At 37.0% G+C, this 15,197-nt stretch overlaps 1 protein-coding gene across 1 annotated transcript in view; it reads left to right on the plus strand.

The window, feature by feature from the left end:
• Window positions 1-15,197, plus strand: part of TMPRSS15 (transmembrane serine protease 15) — a 122,757-nt gene that overhangs the window by 103,861 nt on the left and 3,699 nt on the right. Inside the window, exons 23-25 of the mRNA XM_078452864.2 lie at window positions 6,178-6,359; window positions 7,640-7,735; window positions 11,229-11,368. Coding sequence (XP_078308990.1) covers window positions 6,178-6,359; window positions 7,640-7,735; window positions 11,229-11,368 — 418 coding nt within the window. The remainder of the gene's footprint in view (window positions 1-6,177; window positions 6,360-7,639; window positions 7,736-11,228; window positions 11,369-15,197) is intronic.

The following is a 15,197-nucleotide window of genomic DNA, read 5'->3' on the forward strand; positions in this document are numbered from 1 at the left end:
GTGATTATCAGGACAAAAGTAAGATGATGCAATACTTTTGCGTACTGTGAATTACATAAATGTGCAATAAAAATTTTATTGTCCTGCTGTTCCTGTGCAGAAAAGGTCCAGAGTCTGATTCTTGCCCAGGAGACATTCAGCATATTTATTTTCTAAACTTTTTATAGTGCTATAATTTCAAACACAAACAAAAATTGCAAATACTAGCACATAGAACTCTTATGTACCTTCACTGAGATTCGTCAATTGCTTACATTTTACGCTATGAAAACTTTCTTATCTTTCTCTCCAATCTGGAGAAATATTCTTTCATTCTCTCCAATCTGGAGAAATATTTATTTTCTGAATCTCTTTATAGTGGATTAGACACTGTGCCCCTTTACTCTGTATGTTTACTAAGAACACGGATATTTTCCTACATAATCACAGAAAGTCATGGACATTTAACATTAATGCAATACCACTATCTAATCTATAATATGTGTTCATTTTTGTCTACTGTCCTAAATATGCCCTTTATAGCCTTCTTGGTTTGTTTGTCTGTTTGCCACCCAAGAACCAACCCAGGATAATGCACTGCATTTAGTTACTACAACTCTTTCATCTTTTTCAATCTGGAATAGACTTTCTGCCAGGCTTGCTATCTTTATGTCTTTCTTGTCTTTGATATTTTTTATTACAGCAAGTTATTTTATAGAAAGTCCTCATATTTGGTGAAACCCTTTAAGCTTGCCCCCGCGTTGGTCTTGATGTATGTCCATTCTTTGAGAATTTCTTTACTTTCTGCAAAATAAGATGTTCCAGGTTCATTTTGTGCTTCTTCCCCCCCCCCTAGTCCTCAAATCAAACTTTCTAAGAAACCCCAGTTCTGTTTAGGTAATTTTAGTTTCTTCTACATTTTACAAATCAAGATCTTGTGTGCTCCTTGCGACTGCTGGTGTGTCGAGCTCCTAGACCCTCTCAATAGATACAGCCATATACCTATAAATATGAACTCAAAGTGGCAGCTCCAATGAAAATAGATTGCCGCAAGATCCATTCTAGCTCATCTCCAATAATGAGAAACCTGTTCCTACCATCCACAAAATATTTATGGATTTGTTCAAGCTTAGAACACAAGTAGTTTGAGAATTGCTAACCCTGCCGCTGTTAAGCAAACTCACCACCTAGAGTTTAATATTTGTTTTTTCCCACTGACAGAGAGCAACTGCATAATCTTAAGTGCACAATTTGATGAATTTTGAAAAGGCATATGCCTGTGTAACCCACACTCCTATCAAGACATGAAACTTTCCATCACATGCAGAATTCTCTTATTCCCCCTTCCCAATCACCATCCCTGCTTCCAGAAGCAACCACTACTCAGCCTCTTGGGTGGACAGGTATATATAGATTTATACTCCGGATCACAGCTATTAAATTGACATACATCAATAATGAAATTATCCATAGAGAGGCCTCTTGCCAATCTCCCATTCTTTAATTTAGCTCTTTAGAGATGACCAAATACATTTATTTCATTCCTTATTGAAATAATTCATTATTCAATATTACTGTGATACCATATGATACTTAAAGTACTAAAACTGACCAGCATTATCCCATTTAATCTAGCTCCTCTTTTCTTTTAAAATTACCCCTGATATTCTTGAAAACATTCTTTTTTCAAGTTTTTATTTATATTCCAGTTATTTAACAAACAGTGTAATATTGGTTTCAGGAGTATAATTCAGTGATTCATCACTTACATACAACACCCAGTGCTCATCACAACAAGTGCCTTCCTTAATGCCCATCACCCATTTAGCCCATACCCCATCCACCTACCCTCCATCCACCCTCAGGTTGTTCTCTATGGTTGAGTCTGTTTTCTGTTTTGCCTCTCTTTTTCCCCCACTATGCTCATCTGTTTTGTTTCTTAAATTCCACATATGGGTGAAATCACATGGTATTTGTCTTTCTCTGGCTGACTTACTTCACTTAGCATTATGCCATCTAGATCACATTTCATTCTTTTCGGTGGCTAAGAAATATTCCATTGTATATATATCTACCACGTCTTCTTTACCCCTTCATCAGTCGATGGACCTTTGGGCTCTATTCCTTGAAGACTTTCTTACTCTCTGACAGCACCATATTTCAGAGGCATTCTACTTTTTCCTTGCCTTAAAAAATGGAATTGGGTATCCTCATGGGAATCTTTTTTCCATTCAGTGGAGAATAATAATAGAGACCTACAATGCTGTGCTGGGGGTAAACATTGGGGTTGGCCATGGGTAGACTTGACTAAAGTACCATCTTTGCTAATTGTAGAACGGAAAAATATTGCAATTCAGAGTTCCAGGTTCCCACTGATTTTTCTTCCTTTCGGCATATCATCTTGCTCTATCATAACTGTCTTACCATATTTACCCTTTACCACAATGAAGGTCCCATACTCTGAGTAGGGAATTTATTTATACACCAGCACATGGCAACCTAGAGTGGGCATAGTGCTAGTCCTCCCATCTGGTGCAGCATCGAAGGAGCACCTACTGTGCACCAGGAAGTGTGCTAGTCTTTGAGGTTATAGAAGTCAAGAATACATGCCTTTCTGTTGCCCCCAAACCTGTGCCTTTCTTTCTTTTGCTACTAAGAAACATATTTTGCTTGAACAAGGCAGGCACAGGCGAAATGCAGCAGAAATTCAACCAACGTTCCCTACCTTAAGGTACTCACTTCTGCCCTCTTTAGTCTGTTCCAGATTGGGACTTGCCTATCCAATGGGCTATTTCCTGTTCCATCTGCACCTGTCTCCTGTCCTATAGCTTTTTCTTGTTTCACTAGAATGCAGATATTTTGAGACAAATATGTTTTTAAAACATAATAAGTACCCCTTCCTCATCTACACTGATTTTTCTGAGGCCTTTCTTTCTCTGTCTTAGCTTTGGGTGAATGGAAAAGCCAGGGAGGATTCTGTATTGCTCACTATCCCAACAGTAATAACAAAGGGCAGATTCTTGAGTCCCCCTCCAACTTTCCAAATTAGAGTCTCTGGAAGTGGAAATTAGGATTCAAGATTTTTAGCAAAATTCTTCAGGTGATACATAAAATTGAGTACCATTGGCTATAACTTCTGTATTCTCAAGCCTTTCTTCTGAGAGAAGGCACTAAGATTGCAATAGGATGTAGTTGTTCTAATGGTGCTTGTGCTGATGTGGGCTTGTGGTGGGGAAGCTAAGCATATAGACATGAAAAGCCATGTGGAGTAAGACTTGAGGGAGAAATGCAAATGATAAGTTGGAGGGGTATCTCCTTCCTATAGTACGGTCTATAGATACAGGAGAAATAAAAACATGAAAAAAAGGCTATTTTCCGTGTAGTGCTATAACAACTTCAGAAATCGTTAAGAATGTGTCAGATTAATATTGCTGTAACTTGTATTTAATTAGACCAGTAGCTTGAAGCATGTATGTTTAATTTTCACAGTTCACGCATCATGGATTGGTTTTCTACTTCAAACCTTAAAATAACAAGACAAAATGGTGATTACTAAGCTTTGTGCTGCCTGCAAGCTCCCTCATATCAGTAACTAATATTTAGTGTTCTCAGAAGGAGTATAGTACTTATAAAAGACAAGAATTTGCGAGGTTAGGGGCATCTAGGTGGCTTTGTCAGTTAAGCATCTGACTTTGCCTCAGGTCATGATCTCATGGTTCATGAGTTTGAGTCCTGCATCAGGTGAGCTCCCACCCTGCTTTGGGTGAGCCCCTCTTGTCTCTCTCTCTCCCTCTCTCTCTGTCTGTTTCTCTGCCCCTCGCTCACGTTCCTCAAAACATTCCTGTGCCCTCTCTCTCGTTCTCAAAAGAAAAAAAAAAAGAGGAGGTTAGCTACGGAACTGCATTATTTTATCATTGAGTTAAACCTATAGCGAATAACTGCATTATCTGTCTGAACTTCCATGTAAGTTTTGCTGAAGATAAAATATGTAGAAAGCACTTAAGAAGACAATCCTATCATTTTTGAAAATAAATACATTCTGGCAACTTTAAAATTGAACCTCTGTAATGGGCTCATACGCCTTTTGAGCAGATTTTGATAGTTATTTTTTCAACATGATACCATTAATGTGATTAATATTATTTATGATATGAAATATTAATATTACACATTGTTTATGTAAAATATAATGATAATGTAAAATGTAAAGCGTATAAGTAGATATAATTGAAGGTAAAGTAAGAAACATGGTGTGGTAATTGTAAAATCAATTTTTTGTAAATATTAGGTATATATTAAATGTTTAATAAAAAACACAATTCTTAAAAAAGAGTAGCTACCTGTTACCCATCAACCGTAACAGGTATACTAATCAAGAGACACCCATGACCAGCTGAGCTTTAGGAAACATGTTTAAATATGTGATACAGCAAGAAGTTTAGAGATAGGACACCAGGAAAGAGATTTCATTCTATCCCGTCTTTGAGTAGGCCAGTGTGGGCAGGGGAGTCCCAGGGTACAGTGGGAGTGCATGCAGGCAGAATGTCTGAAAACATCAATGTGTCCAGTTTGGCCAGTCCAGTCAGTACTGATGATTCCTCTGACCCAGACAGGAAGAATCAAAAAGCCCTCTTGACAAGCAAACAGGGCCTCTACAGCACCATAATACCCTCCTGGCCCGGCATCTGGGCACGTAAGGAGCTATCACCAGCCCCTAAGAGCAGACACATCCTCCCTACCTGAGCCCAGATAATTCAGTGGCAGATCCTATCTCTCTCCCAACCCTCCCTTCATGTTCTCAACCCTGCCCACAGAACCCTACCCATGGCCACTGGAGGCACCCCAGTATGCTGGTGCAGATGCAACCTCTGAGGTCAAACAGCCCCAGTTCAAGTTTCTGCCCCACCACGTAAACTGTCAGTACCCAGTTTGTTCTCGTTGTAAAATCCATAGCACTGAAGCAAAAATGAAAAGAGTTGATGCGAAGTACAGGGCACTGGCCTTGGCACAAAATAAGTTGTCCATAAATGGGTGTTAGGCTATTGCTATAAAGTATGTGAGCAAGTTATCTCTGATTTTAATGCAGTGTGGTTATCCGTGGATGTCGCCTGGATGCTTGGGCATTCATTGGCTTTACTGATGACTGTGACTTAATCAAACATGATCCTTTGTTTAATTTAAACAAAATAATGAATAGACAGGTAAAAAGGTGAACAAACGGACTTGAAATAACTTCATGCCCTTTGTGTATTTGTAAGTGATTTGGATTCTAACAGTTGAAATGCCACATTAAACGAGGCACTTGTAACTATGAAGAATTAAATCACTAGCTCTGCTAAAATTGCAGTTACTGAATTTTGACTTCATTGTGAATATGGCTTAAATGGCTTAATTCCAGCTATTCACTAGTAGTTTCTTGGTGTGAAGATGTTGCAGGCCAAAAGCACATTTAGAAGTCCCTTCACACTTTCGAACTGTAACTTCACCTGCATATAACACAAATGTTAGCCTTGACCAATACACTATTAAAGGACATTACGTATGGAAAATTTTTCAACTTTGTTGCATATGAAAATCACTCAAATTTTTAGGTTAGATTGTAAGCATCACAATAGCTTTTATTTGCTGATTTTAACTGTGTGTAAATTCAGTGAGCCGCTAAACAGGAGAGTTCTCCTGAAACCCCTTTCCCTTACTACCATAGCTGTTGTGGTTGCCTGAAGAAACCCTGGACCAAGATGCAATCTCTACAGTGGAATGTGATCTAAGGCGTGGTTCCCAAACGTGGCCATATGTTAGGATAAACTTAGAGATTTAATGTAAAAATAATATATATTTTTAAAGCCCTCTCTCCATTCTAGACTCATAAAATCAGAGATAGAGAAAGGGAAGCAGGCGACAGTGTTATTTAAAAATACTCCAGGTGATTCTATTGTGAAACTGAAGTTGAGAACCACAATCGAGCTAGAGATCGAGATGATTTAAGATAAGTGATAGAAATTAGCACTAACTGAGGTTCTTTCTATGATCTGATCAGAAGAATAAAAGTTAAAGGAATGTTTTTAAAGACTGGTTCAGAGAAATTCAAGCATATTTTAGGATGGGCACACATAGTTCTGAAATACCTACTACAAAGATCTGTAGAAAGTAACTGTGGTGGATGGAAAGTTCCTTATATGTCTTTTTCACAATCTTCAGGAGAAATGTTGAGCCATCTAAGTGGAAAGCAATCCTAGGACTGCAGATGACATCGAATCTGACTTCTCCTCACATAGTAACTCGGTTGATAGATCAAATTGTCATAAACCCACATTACAATAAACGAATAAAGGACAGTGACATCGCCATGATGCATCTGGATTTTAAAGTGAACTACACAGGTAAAAGAAATCAGCTTTAGTCATCTTATCTGGCCAAATGCATTCAAAGTTAGATTTGAAATATTATTAGTACCAATGAATTAATAGTGCATAAAAGTTGGATAATTTGTTATAGAAATCATTATAACTTAAATGGAATTGGGGAATGGAGTGGAACATATTCAATTATCTTCATCAAGGTGTCTAAATCCAACTTTCTAGAAAGTTGGCCAGCAGAATAAAACATTCCAAGCTCTCTGTAATAGTAAACTCAAAGGAGCAGCTGGGAGAAAATAGGTCATTACAATGCATGCTTTCTGTATTTCTCAAAGAAAGGCAGGTCCATCTACCACAAAGGGCAGTGTAGGACAAACAGAGAAGAACATATATTCTAAGAGTAAAGTGAGTAAAAATTAAAATATCCATAGAATGAAGATTTTAAAGGAGTTTTAACAATATTAGTAGAGTGGCAGCTGCAAGACTTCCTCCAAATACCTAGATAACATGCTAGAAATCATCTGAGGCAGTGAACTTTACACGAAGGGTTCTGCTCAACTCCATCCTTTACTCCAAAGACTTTTCCAATCCCCAGTGAAGAGAAAGTGCTACCATTTCTTTGCTCTTTTGGAATTTGGTCTACACACACATTAGAGCACTTATTAAAGGCAGACTATTAATTATGTAGTGTAGCCCTGTCCTTGAAGGTAAGCACCATATCTTACTCATTTTTGTGTCTGCCCTGGGTCTTACATGTAGTGGGTGCTTAATAAATGTCAGGCAGCTTGTAAATTGTTGGAAAGGGGCTTTAAAAGTCAGTGACCAATGCTAATGCTTCCATAAGTACCCTGTAAAACAATCACCTAAAAGCTTTTTTAAATGTGGAGATAACTGGGGAAAATCAGAACATTTGTCCAAGTGTCTTAATTGACCCTAAAGAAGAGCCATACCAAGATTTTTACAGAACTGACACTGTAAATAGCATGATTACTTAAAATCAAATATAAATGATCAACTCTAGAACTAAGACCTTGTTTACATTATTAAAGAGCAATTAGGATACAATGTAGAAAAAGATCCCAAAAGACCACTAGTGATACCTAGTCCATTATCAAAGAGAGCCTCCTGGAGATGCCTCTCTCCCCTAAGATTGATGTCTAAAAAATGTTCAAGCAATTGATGTCTAAAAAATGTTCAAGCAACAAAAACAAAAATACAGGTTTTTTAGATAAGGTGCTGAAAATAATTGATTTTTAAAATCTGTTAGAAATGCATGTGTGTCTGTTCTTATTCTATTTTTCCAGATTATATACAACCTATTTGTTTACTGGAAGAAAATCACGTTTTTCCTCCAGGAAGAATTTGTTCCATTGCTGGCTGGGGGAGGCTTATACATCAAGGTAAATTATCAGACTCAATAAAAAGAAAATGTTACTACTAAGAAGTATGGTATTGCACTATCCTGTGAATATTTTCAATATTTTTTGCAACTCTTAGAACAAGTTTTGCAATAGCTCTTAAAAGCACTGTCAGGTTTATATTCATATGGTGTGTATTTGTATATATATATATTTTAATCCAGGTTGTGTAGAACATATTATAAAACTATGATATTTTTTGGAAGAGAGTTTAAGCATTCCCCAAACTTAGTATGTAATTTAAGTATTATAAATACTCTGATAAAGAGAAAAGATACATCTATTTAAATGAATATTACAAAGGTTATAAAATTTATTTTTGTAAATCACATAGATAAAGTCTGATCAAAAGCCAAATTATTACCTGTTTCATTTTCCAAATCAATAAAACTATCTTCATTTATCACATAAAGGCCTCATACTCACATTTCCTAAGAAATGAGAAAAGAATCCCTTTCAACATTCTGACTCACTCTACTGATGAGCAGATTCAGATGTGGCATAAATCTTACACTGAAGACTATAAATTGATTTGTTAGCATTATTTAATAAGATGTTTTCCAAACACAGAAAAAATGCATATTAAAACTAACTGAACATATTTTTTTAAACATTCCAGTACTTTATTCTCTCTAAATGTAACTACAAGGCATGTTGCTTTTGGATTCCGAATAGGAGTTATTCCATCTAGAACAGAATTTTGGCAACTTATTAAATATTAAGCAAAAAGGAAAGGCACTATATACTCTGGTGGAAGAACTAGGCCTCTTGAGTCCCAACAGATCGTGGCCAAGATATTTAAAAATCTTAACTGTACAAGATGAAAAGCCACAGAATCGTGTGGAGAGATGCAGATACCAGAAGCAAAGCATCCAGAGTTAAAATTCCCATATTCCTTGTAAAAGAAAGGATGATGTTCTAAGTCAAATCTTTGCCTAATGATTTCGACAAAGGTTCTCCACTGTAATTACATTATGTTGCTGAAATGCCTCATGTCTTCTGTCCATAAAGTATATTGAAGTCAAAGACTGTATATTCTTGTATTTCCTCCACTTGAAAAATGCCATGATTTATTAAATTTGAAAGCTACAGAGTAAAAATGATTCCTAGATAGATATTTTCTCTATCAGACTTCAAACTAAAAGACATTTATGACCATGATGTAGACTCTTCAAAAACAAATTATCCACTAACAAAGTTTAAGACTCTTTATTCCATAGGAAATGGGTATTTCTTTTAAGAGCTGAGTAAACTTGACTCATTTATTTATTGTTACTAAAGATATGCATTTAATTGGCTTAAAAATGTCGCTAAGAGTGGTATGGAGCCAAGGGAAATCTGCATCTGCGATCAGTTTCATTTAGGAATAAATGGTCAGGTCATAATTAAATACTTCCTGGGTAATGGAAATTTTAATGAATTTTATGAATTTTGCCTTATGATTTCCAGATACCTAGTTGTGTAAAACCCAGTTCCCCTCCACCTTTTGAATATATTACACTAATCATCTAGGAAAACCATGAACATTGCTTTACTAGGAAGAAATGAAATGATACTAGTTGACTAAATTAAGGCAATTAGTAAACTTAAAATAACTTTACTGATATTTTTATGTATATCTTTTTGTGTGCATTCTTAATTATCCTAATGGCAATTCACATTGGCAAATAAATATTAAATATAAAAATACTGCTCAAATTTTTCTTTACCGAAGAGTTTGTCCTAGACCCAACCATTTTTTGTTCCTTGACAAGTAGCAAAATTGCCTTGGACTTTATAATAGTTTACAATAAAAACTACTGGTCCATCCTCAATGAATGAATGGCTTTGAGATGCTGAATTTCCTCCTCCATATTCACCTCTTTTACTAATTTTTTAAATGTTTATTTGAAAGAGAGAGAGAGGGGGACGCCTGGGTCGCCTCAGTCGGTTAAGCATCCGACTTCAGCTCAGGTCACGATCTCGTGGTTTGTGAGTTCAAGTTCTGCCTCAGGCTCTGTGTTGACAGTTCGGAGCCTGGAGCCTCAGATTCTGTGTCTCCTTCTCTCTCTGCCCCTCCTCTACTCACACTCTGTCTCTCTCTGTCTCAAAAATAAATAAACATTTAAAAAAAATTTTTTTAAAAGAAAGAGAGAGAGAGAGCAGGCAGGGTAGGGAATGAGAGAACAGGAGAGAGAATCCCAAGCAGGCTCTGTGCTGTTAGTGCAGAGCCCAGAACACGGGGCTTGACCACACAGTGCTCCATGTTCATAAACCATGAGATCATGACCTGAGCCAACATCAAGAGTCGGACACTTAACCGACTGAGCCACCCAGGTGCCTCTCCATCTTCACCTTTCAAAACCCATTGTCAGACTTCAAAAGTCAACCAGTGGTATGCTGTTGGAGTCACCGGCACCAGCCAGAAATTGCCATTTGTGCATATCTTCTCCCAACTCCTGTTCACTGTCATGCTGGTACCTTGAAATTGGCCATGGTTGGAGTGTTTACATCAGGCAAATGATACGTATCGGGGATTTTTTTCTTGAAACCAGTTACTAAACATTAAACACACCACTGAGTCATACACACACACACACACACACACACACACACACACTTGTTTCCTGTCTTTTTAGTGTGTGGATTAAACTTAGCTGGAAATGAAATCACATACATTTTTGCAGCAACATTTACTGCAACATATGAAGTCACATACATTTAGCTGTCATATGCACTAAGTTATCATCAACCTTCTGCATTTCTTGAGGAACCAAATAGAATTGCTAATTAGTAGAAAGTGCTTACCATGTGCCTTTTCTGAGGCACTAGACAGACACCTGCTTGTTTCACATCCCTCTTGGGAGTAGTATTTCAGTAAACAGAGATCCATGCTTGCAATAGATGAGTCATTTTATAAAAAGCATGGAAATACACTCTGTTACAAAATGCCTCCTTTCTCTTCACCTGCACATGGATGACAAGCTGATTGCCCTTAGACCAGGGCACAGCTCATTTGAGCTTTGTCTTTTGCTCGGTGTGCACCTGCTCATTCACATAGCATCACCAAGTTGCTGAATGCCATTATGAGGGAGCACCTCTTCAGGTGCCAAATGAAAAGCCTCCTGGATTTCTGAGTTGTTGCTAATTTCTGTAAATGAAACGTTTTGTGTTGGTGGGCTTTTTTTCCCCATGAGCAATACTGTAACCGTTTACAAATACTGAAAATGCCTAAAGACTGTCTAGTCCAATCCACCATTCCTGCTAGCCCTTGGGCACTAAAGAAGTACTTTACTGTTATCCATTTGGCAAGATCCACAGATGGGCTTTATTATGTGCTTTAAAATACTAAGGTTTAGCATTTAGTTCCATTATATATACACACAGTACTCGATAATGAGAGTGAACTGTTGGAATAAATAAGACTGATGGTGGCTCATTCAGTGATGCATGTCGATCACTTCTGACTGGCTGGCTGCATTACCATTTTGAACAGGTCCTACTGCAAACATATTACAAGAAGCTAATGTTCCTCTTCTATCAAACGAGAAATGCCAGCAACAGATGCCAGAATATAACATTACAGAAAATATGGTATGTGCAGGCTACGAAGAAGGAGGAATAGATTCTTGTCAGGTAAATATGTAAAACTGCTCATCCTACCTTTCCAGAAAGCATTGCTATGTAATCATTTGATTGCTTCACAATGATTAGGGAATAAAAAAATCGTCATTTCTTCTTTTACGAAACTGTGACTTTTTGTTTTTTATTTGTGGCCTACTAGCATAGAACTTCTGGGTGGATGTGAGCATTACAAATAAAACTAATTTTTAAACAAGTATTAAAATCGGATAGAGTCTTTAGAGACGAGGCATAAAATTTGAACATGTGAGATAGGTCAAATATGTAGTGCTGGGCCCACTGTTGACCTGAAGAGTATACATCTTAGCTAAATCAAATTCTAATTCTTTAAAACCCTATACAAACTTAAAACAAACAAAAAGTAAATCTGAAGGCCAATATCACCTAATGGCTTCTAATTTTCAACTTTTGTTTTTGAATATGGGCCAAAGGTCCAATGACAAAAAATAATTTTTTTTTTGTAACAATCAAATTTTTTAGGTTTATTTATTTTGAGAGACAGAGAGCATGAGCAGGGGAGGGGCAGAGAGAGAGGGAGAGAGAATCACAAGCAGGCTCCACAGTATCAGTGTGAAGCCCAACATGGGGCTCAAACTCACAAACCGAGAGATCATAACCTGAGTGAAATGAAAATTCGGATGCTTAACCGACTGAGCCACCCAGACGCCCCTCCAGTGGCAAGAAATAATTTCTGCACAAGAACCAACCTGGATAAACTGGCTAGAGCCAGTTTGCAGCTAACCACTTGTAGGAAGGTTAAAAAATAGAACTTACTCAACAGCCTGGCATAACTCTGGATCTGGAACACCTATGGTAGAATTTTCATCTTATCATTTACATGCCATTTTAGAGATGTAATAACATGAACTCACTGAATGCCAACACGGCAATATATTTGAAGTATCCATAGCTTTTGACTTGTGTGACCATCAGAGAAACTTCTACCCACAAGCTACCCTCATTGAGGACAAAAACATCTTACCACCTAGAAATAATGTAGCTATCTGTTAGCACCATGCAATCCACATGCACTCAACAAATAAAAAGTAAATTATGTGAGATTTTAGAACAATTATTAATTTTTAGGTGCAGCATGAAGTAGTCACGAAGAGCGTAGATTCTGTGCTCAGATTACACTTATTTTTCACCCTTGCCTTAATACTTATGGGTGAGACTTTGGGCAAGTCACTTAAGTTTTATTTAGAGGTTTAAAAATGAGGTAACACATATAAGGCATTTAAGTAAGCGCTCAAAAATATTAACAATTTTCATTATAAGACTTTGTAAATAAAGTTTCTGGCATTTTTTTTGTATTTGAAAATTAATAAGATTGATGCATTAACATTTACTGAATTAGATTAAACCTGATAGCAGTATTGAGGAAATGAATATACAAATGCAAACATAGTAATTTATACCATGAGAAAATTTTTCACTTTGTTAAAGTGTAAACAACTTGTTACAGATATTAACACACATATGTCACCCGTAATTCGACTTGATACAAGACTTTTTTCACATACACTTAAGCAGATGAATCTTTATATATATCTTCTTTATCTTTATATATATCTTATATGTATCTATATAGTTAAGTCTGTGTCTCAAATCACGTTAAACTTTCAGCTTGGTTTTACATTTATTCTGCTTGCATGAACACTCGCAAATTCAAGCCAGATAGGATAGCTTTCTTCTTGTTTAAAATTTATCTCTGGATCTTATTCGTTTTAAAATGAAAAGTGTGCAAAGGTAAGATATATTGCCACTTAGAGGGAGATTTATAGAATTATCGTTCAGGAGGGAAATCAGCTGTACAACGTCAATTACAGTTAATGGGGGCTGTGTGGCAGGAGCCTCATGCACCGGGTAGAAAATAGGGCTGCCGATGCTACTGATATTAGTGTTACATTAAGTCAGTAACTCATGCCAAATCTCTGAAATCTTATATTTGGCTCTGATTTCTAGGGAGTCTAAGTATGTTGTTCATTAGCAAGTAAGGAAGCTCCCACACAGGGAAATGTCTTGTGTAACATGGTATCGTGATTGAGTAATCAGTAGTCTAGAGGGTCACATGATTTTCTTTGTTCAACTTTAATACTATGTTATACAAGAGGATTAACTAAATAAGAACACAGTAGGGCACCTGGGTGGCTCAGTCAGTTAAGCATCTGACTTTGGCTCAGGTCATGATCTTGTGGTCTGTGGGTTCGAGTCTCGCATGGGGCTCTGTGCTGACAGCTCAGAGCCTAGAGCCTGCTTCTGAGTCTGTGTCTCCCTCTCTGCCCCTCCCCCACTCACACTCTGTCTTTCTCTCAAAAAATAAATAGTAAACATTAAGTTTTTTTAACAATGAGAATACACTAAAATTATGAATATGCCATTACTGATATATCACTAGAATAAGCTCTACGTAGCATTATTTTCCCCCTATAGTTGCAAAGAATTTGCCTTATTAGTCCTCCATATATTCTCAAATATCTTCTGGCTTACCAAGGGCTGTGTTTTGGGGGCAGATGTCTGGATTTTAAGGCACCACAAGTGGCTGTAGAGGTCCTCTCTATATAAAACTAAGTGAATGACACAAAGAGCAAACTCATTTTGCTATGTAGAGCCTTATTCTGTACCAGTGGTTTTCTTTTTCTTTTTAATGTATATTTTTTAAGAGAGAGAGATAGCACGAGCTGGGGAGGGGCAGAGAGAGAGGGGGGCACAGAATCTGAAGCAGGCTCCAGGCTCTGAGCTGTCATCACAGAGCCCGGCATGGGGCTCAAACTTGTGAACCATGAGATCATGACCTGAGCCAAAGTTGGCCGCTTAACCCACTGAACCCCATATACCAGGGGTTTTCAAAGCACAGCTTCCAATCCAGCAGATCAGAATCACCTGAGAGCCTGCTCTAGGTGCCAATTCTCAGGCCCCAGCACAGACCTGCTGAATCAGCAACTCGAAACTGGGGCCCAGCAATGCGTGTTTTAGCATACTAAAACCACTGGTATAGAAACATAAATTTTAGGTTAACGCTTTACTTTCTGGACAGTCACTCATATTTTTTAAGTACATACTTATCTCTCAGTAGAAGAAGGAAATATCTTCATTGGAAATAACTTCCAACTGACATGTTGGGAGATTTAAAATCCGTGTTCATGGAATCAAGGTCTAGATTCTATTGTCTTTTTCAAAATTAAGATATATTAGAAAATATGAAGAAAACTAAATGACTCCTTTAAAAAATATCCAGACTGTTAAAGTTTATTTTTTAACAATTTCTAAGTTACATATAACTTGGAGCCTGTATTTATCCTTAATCGTTCCATAATTATTTCTGGACCCATATTATAAACTAAGGGCTTAGGGTACAGAAATAAAACCCCCAGTCCCGGCCTTCCAACAGTTTGAACACATTTGTTACATCTAGAAAAGAGGAAACCTGTGTTTGCCAGTACAATTTATGTTCCTCTGTACCCAAGCAAGAAAAGGTGCTTTTCTACACCACATACTGCATTTTTCCCCTTAAATATGATCCCAAAGACAATAAAGATTCAGGCAAAAAGTCTCTCAGGAAAATGTTTAAGACAAACTTGGGATGAACTATTGTACCAATGATTGCAACCAAAGTACAGAAGGCTTTAATTCCTTCATATAAGAAAATATTAAATATAAGAAAAGATTAAAAGTATTACACAATTAGTATAAGAGAGATATTTGTCAATTCCATCATTAAATAATGGCACTATGTGTTTGTATCATGTTCTTTTGCATTACACACAAATATTCATGTGCAAATCAAATATATGTAATTAACTCTATTAGAAACTGCTATAAT

Source organism: Panthera onca, chromosome C2 (assembly GCF_046562875.1).
Source record: "Panthera onca isolate mPanOnc1 chromosome C2, mPanOnc1 haplotype 2, whole genome shotgun sequence".
NCBI lineage: Eukaryota > Metazoa > Chordata > Mammalia > Carnivora > Felidae > Panthera > Panthera onca.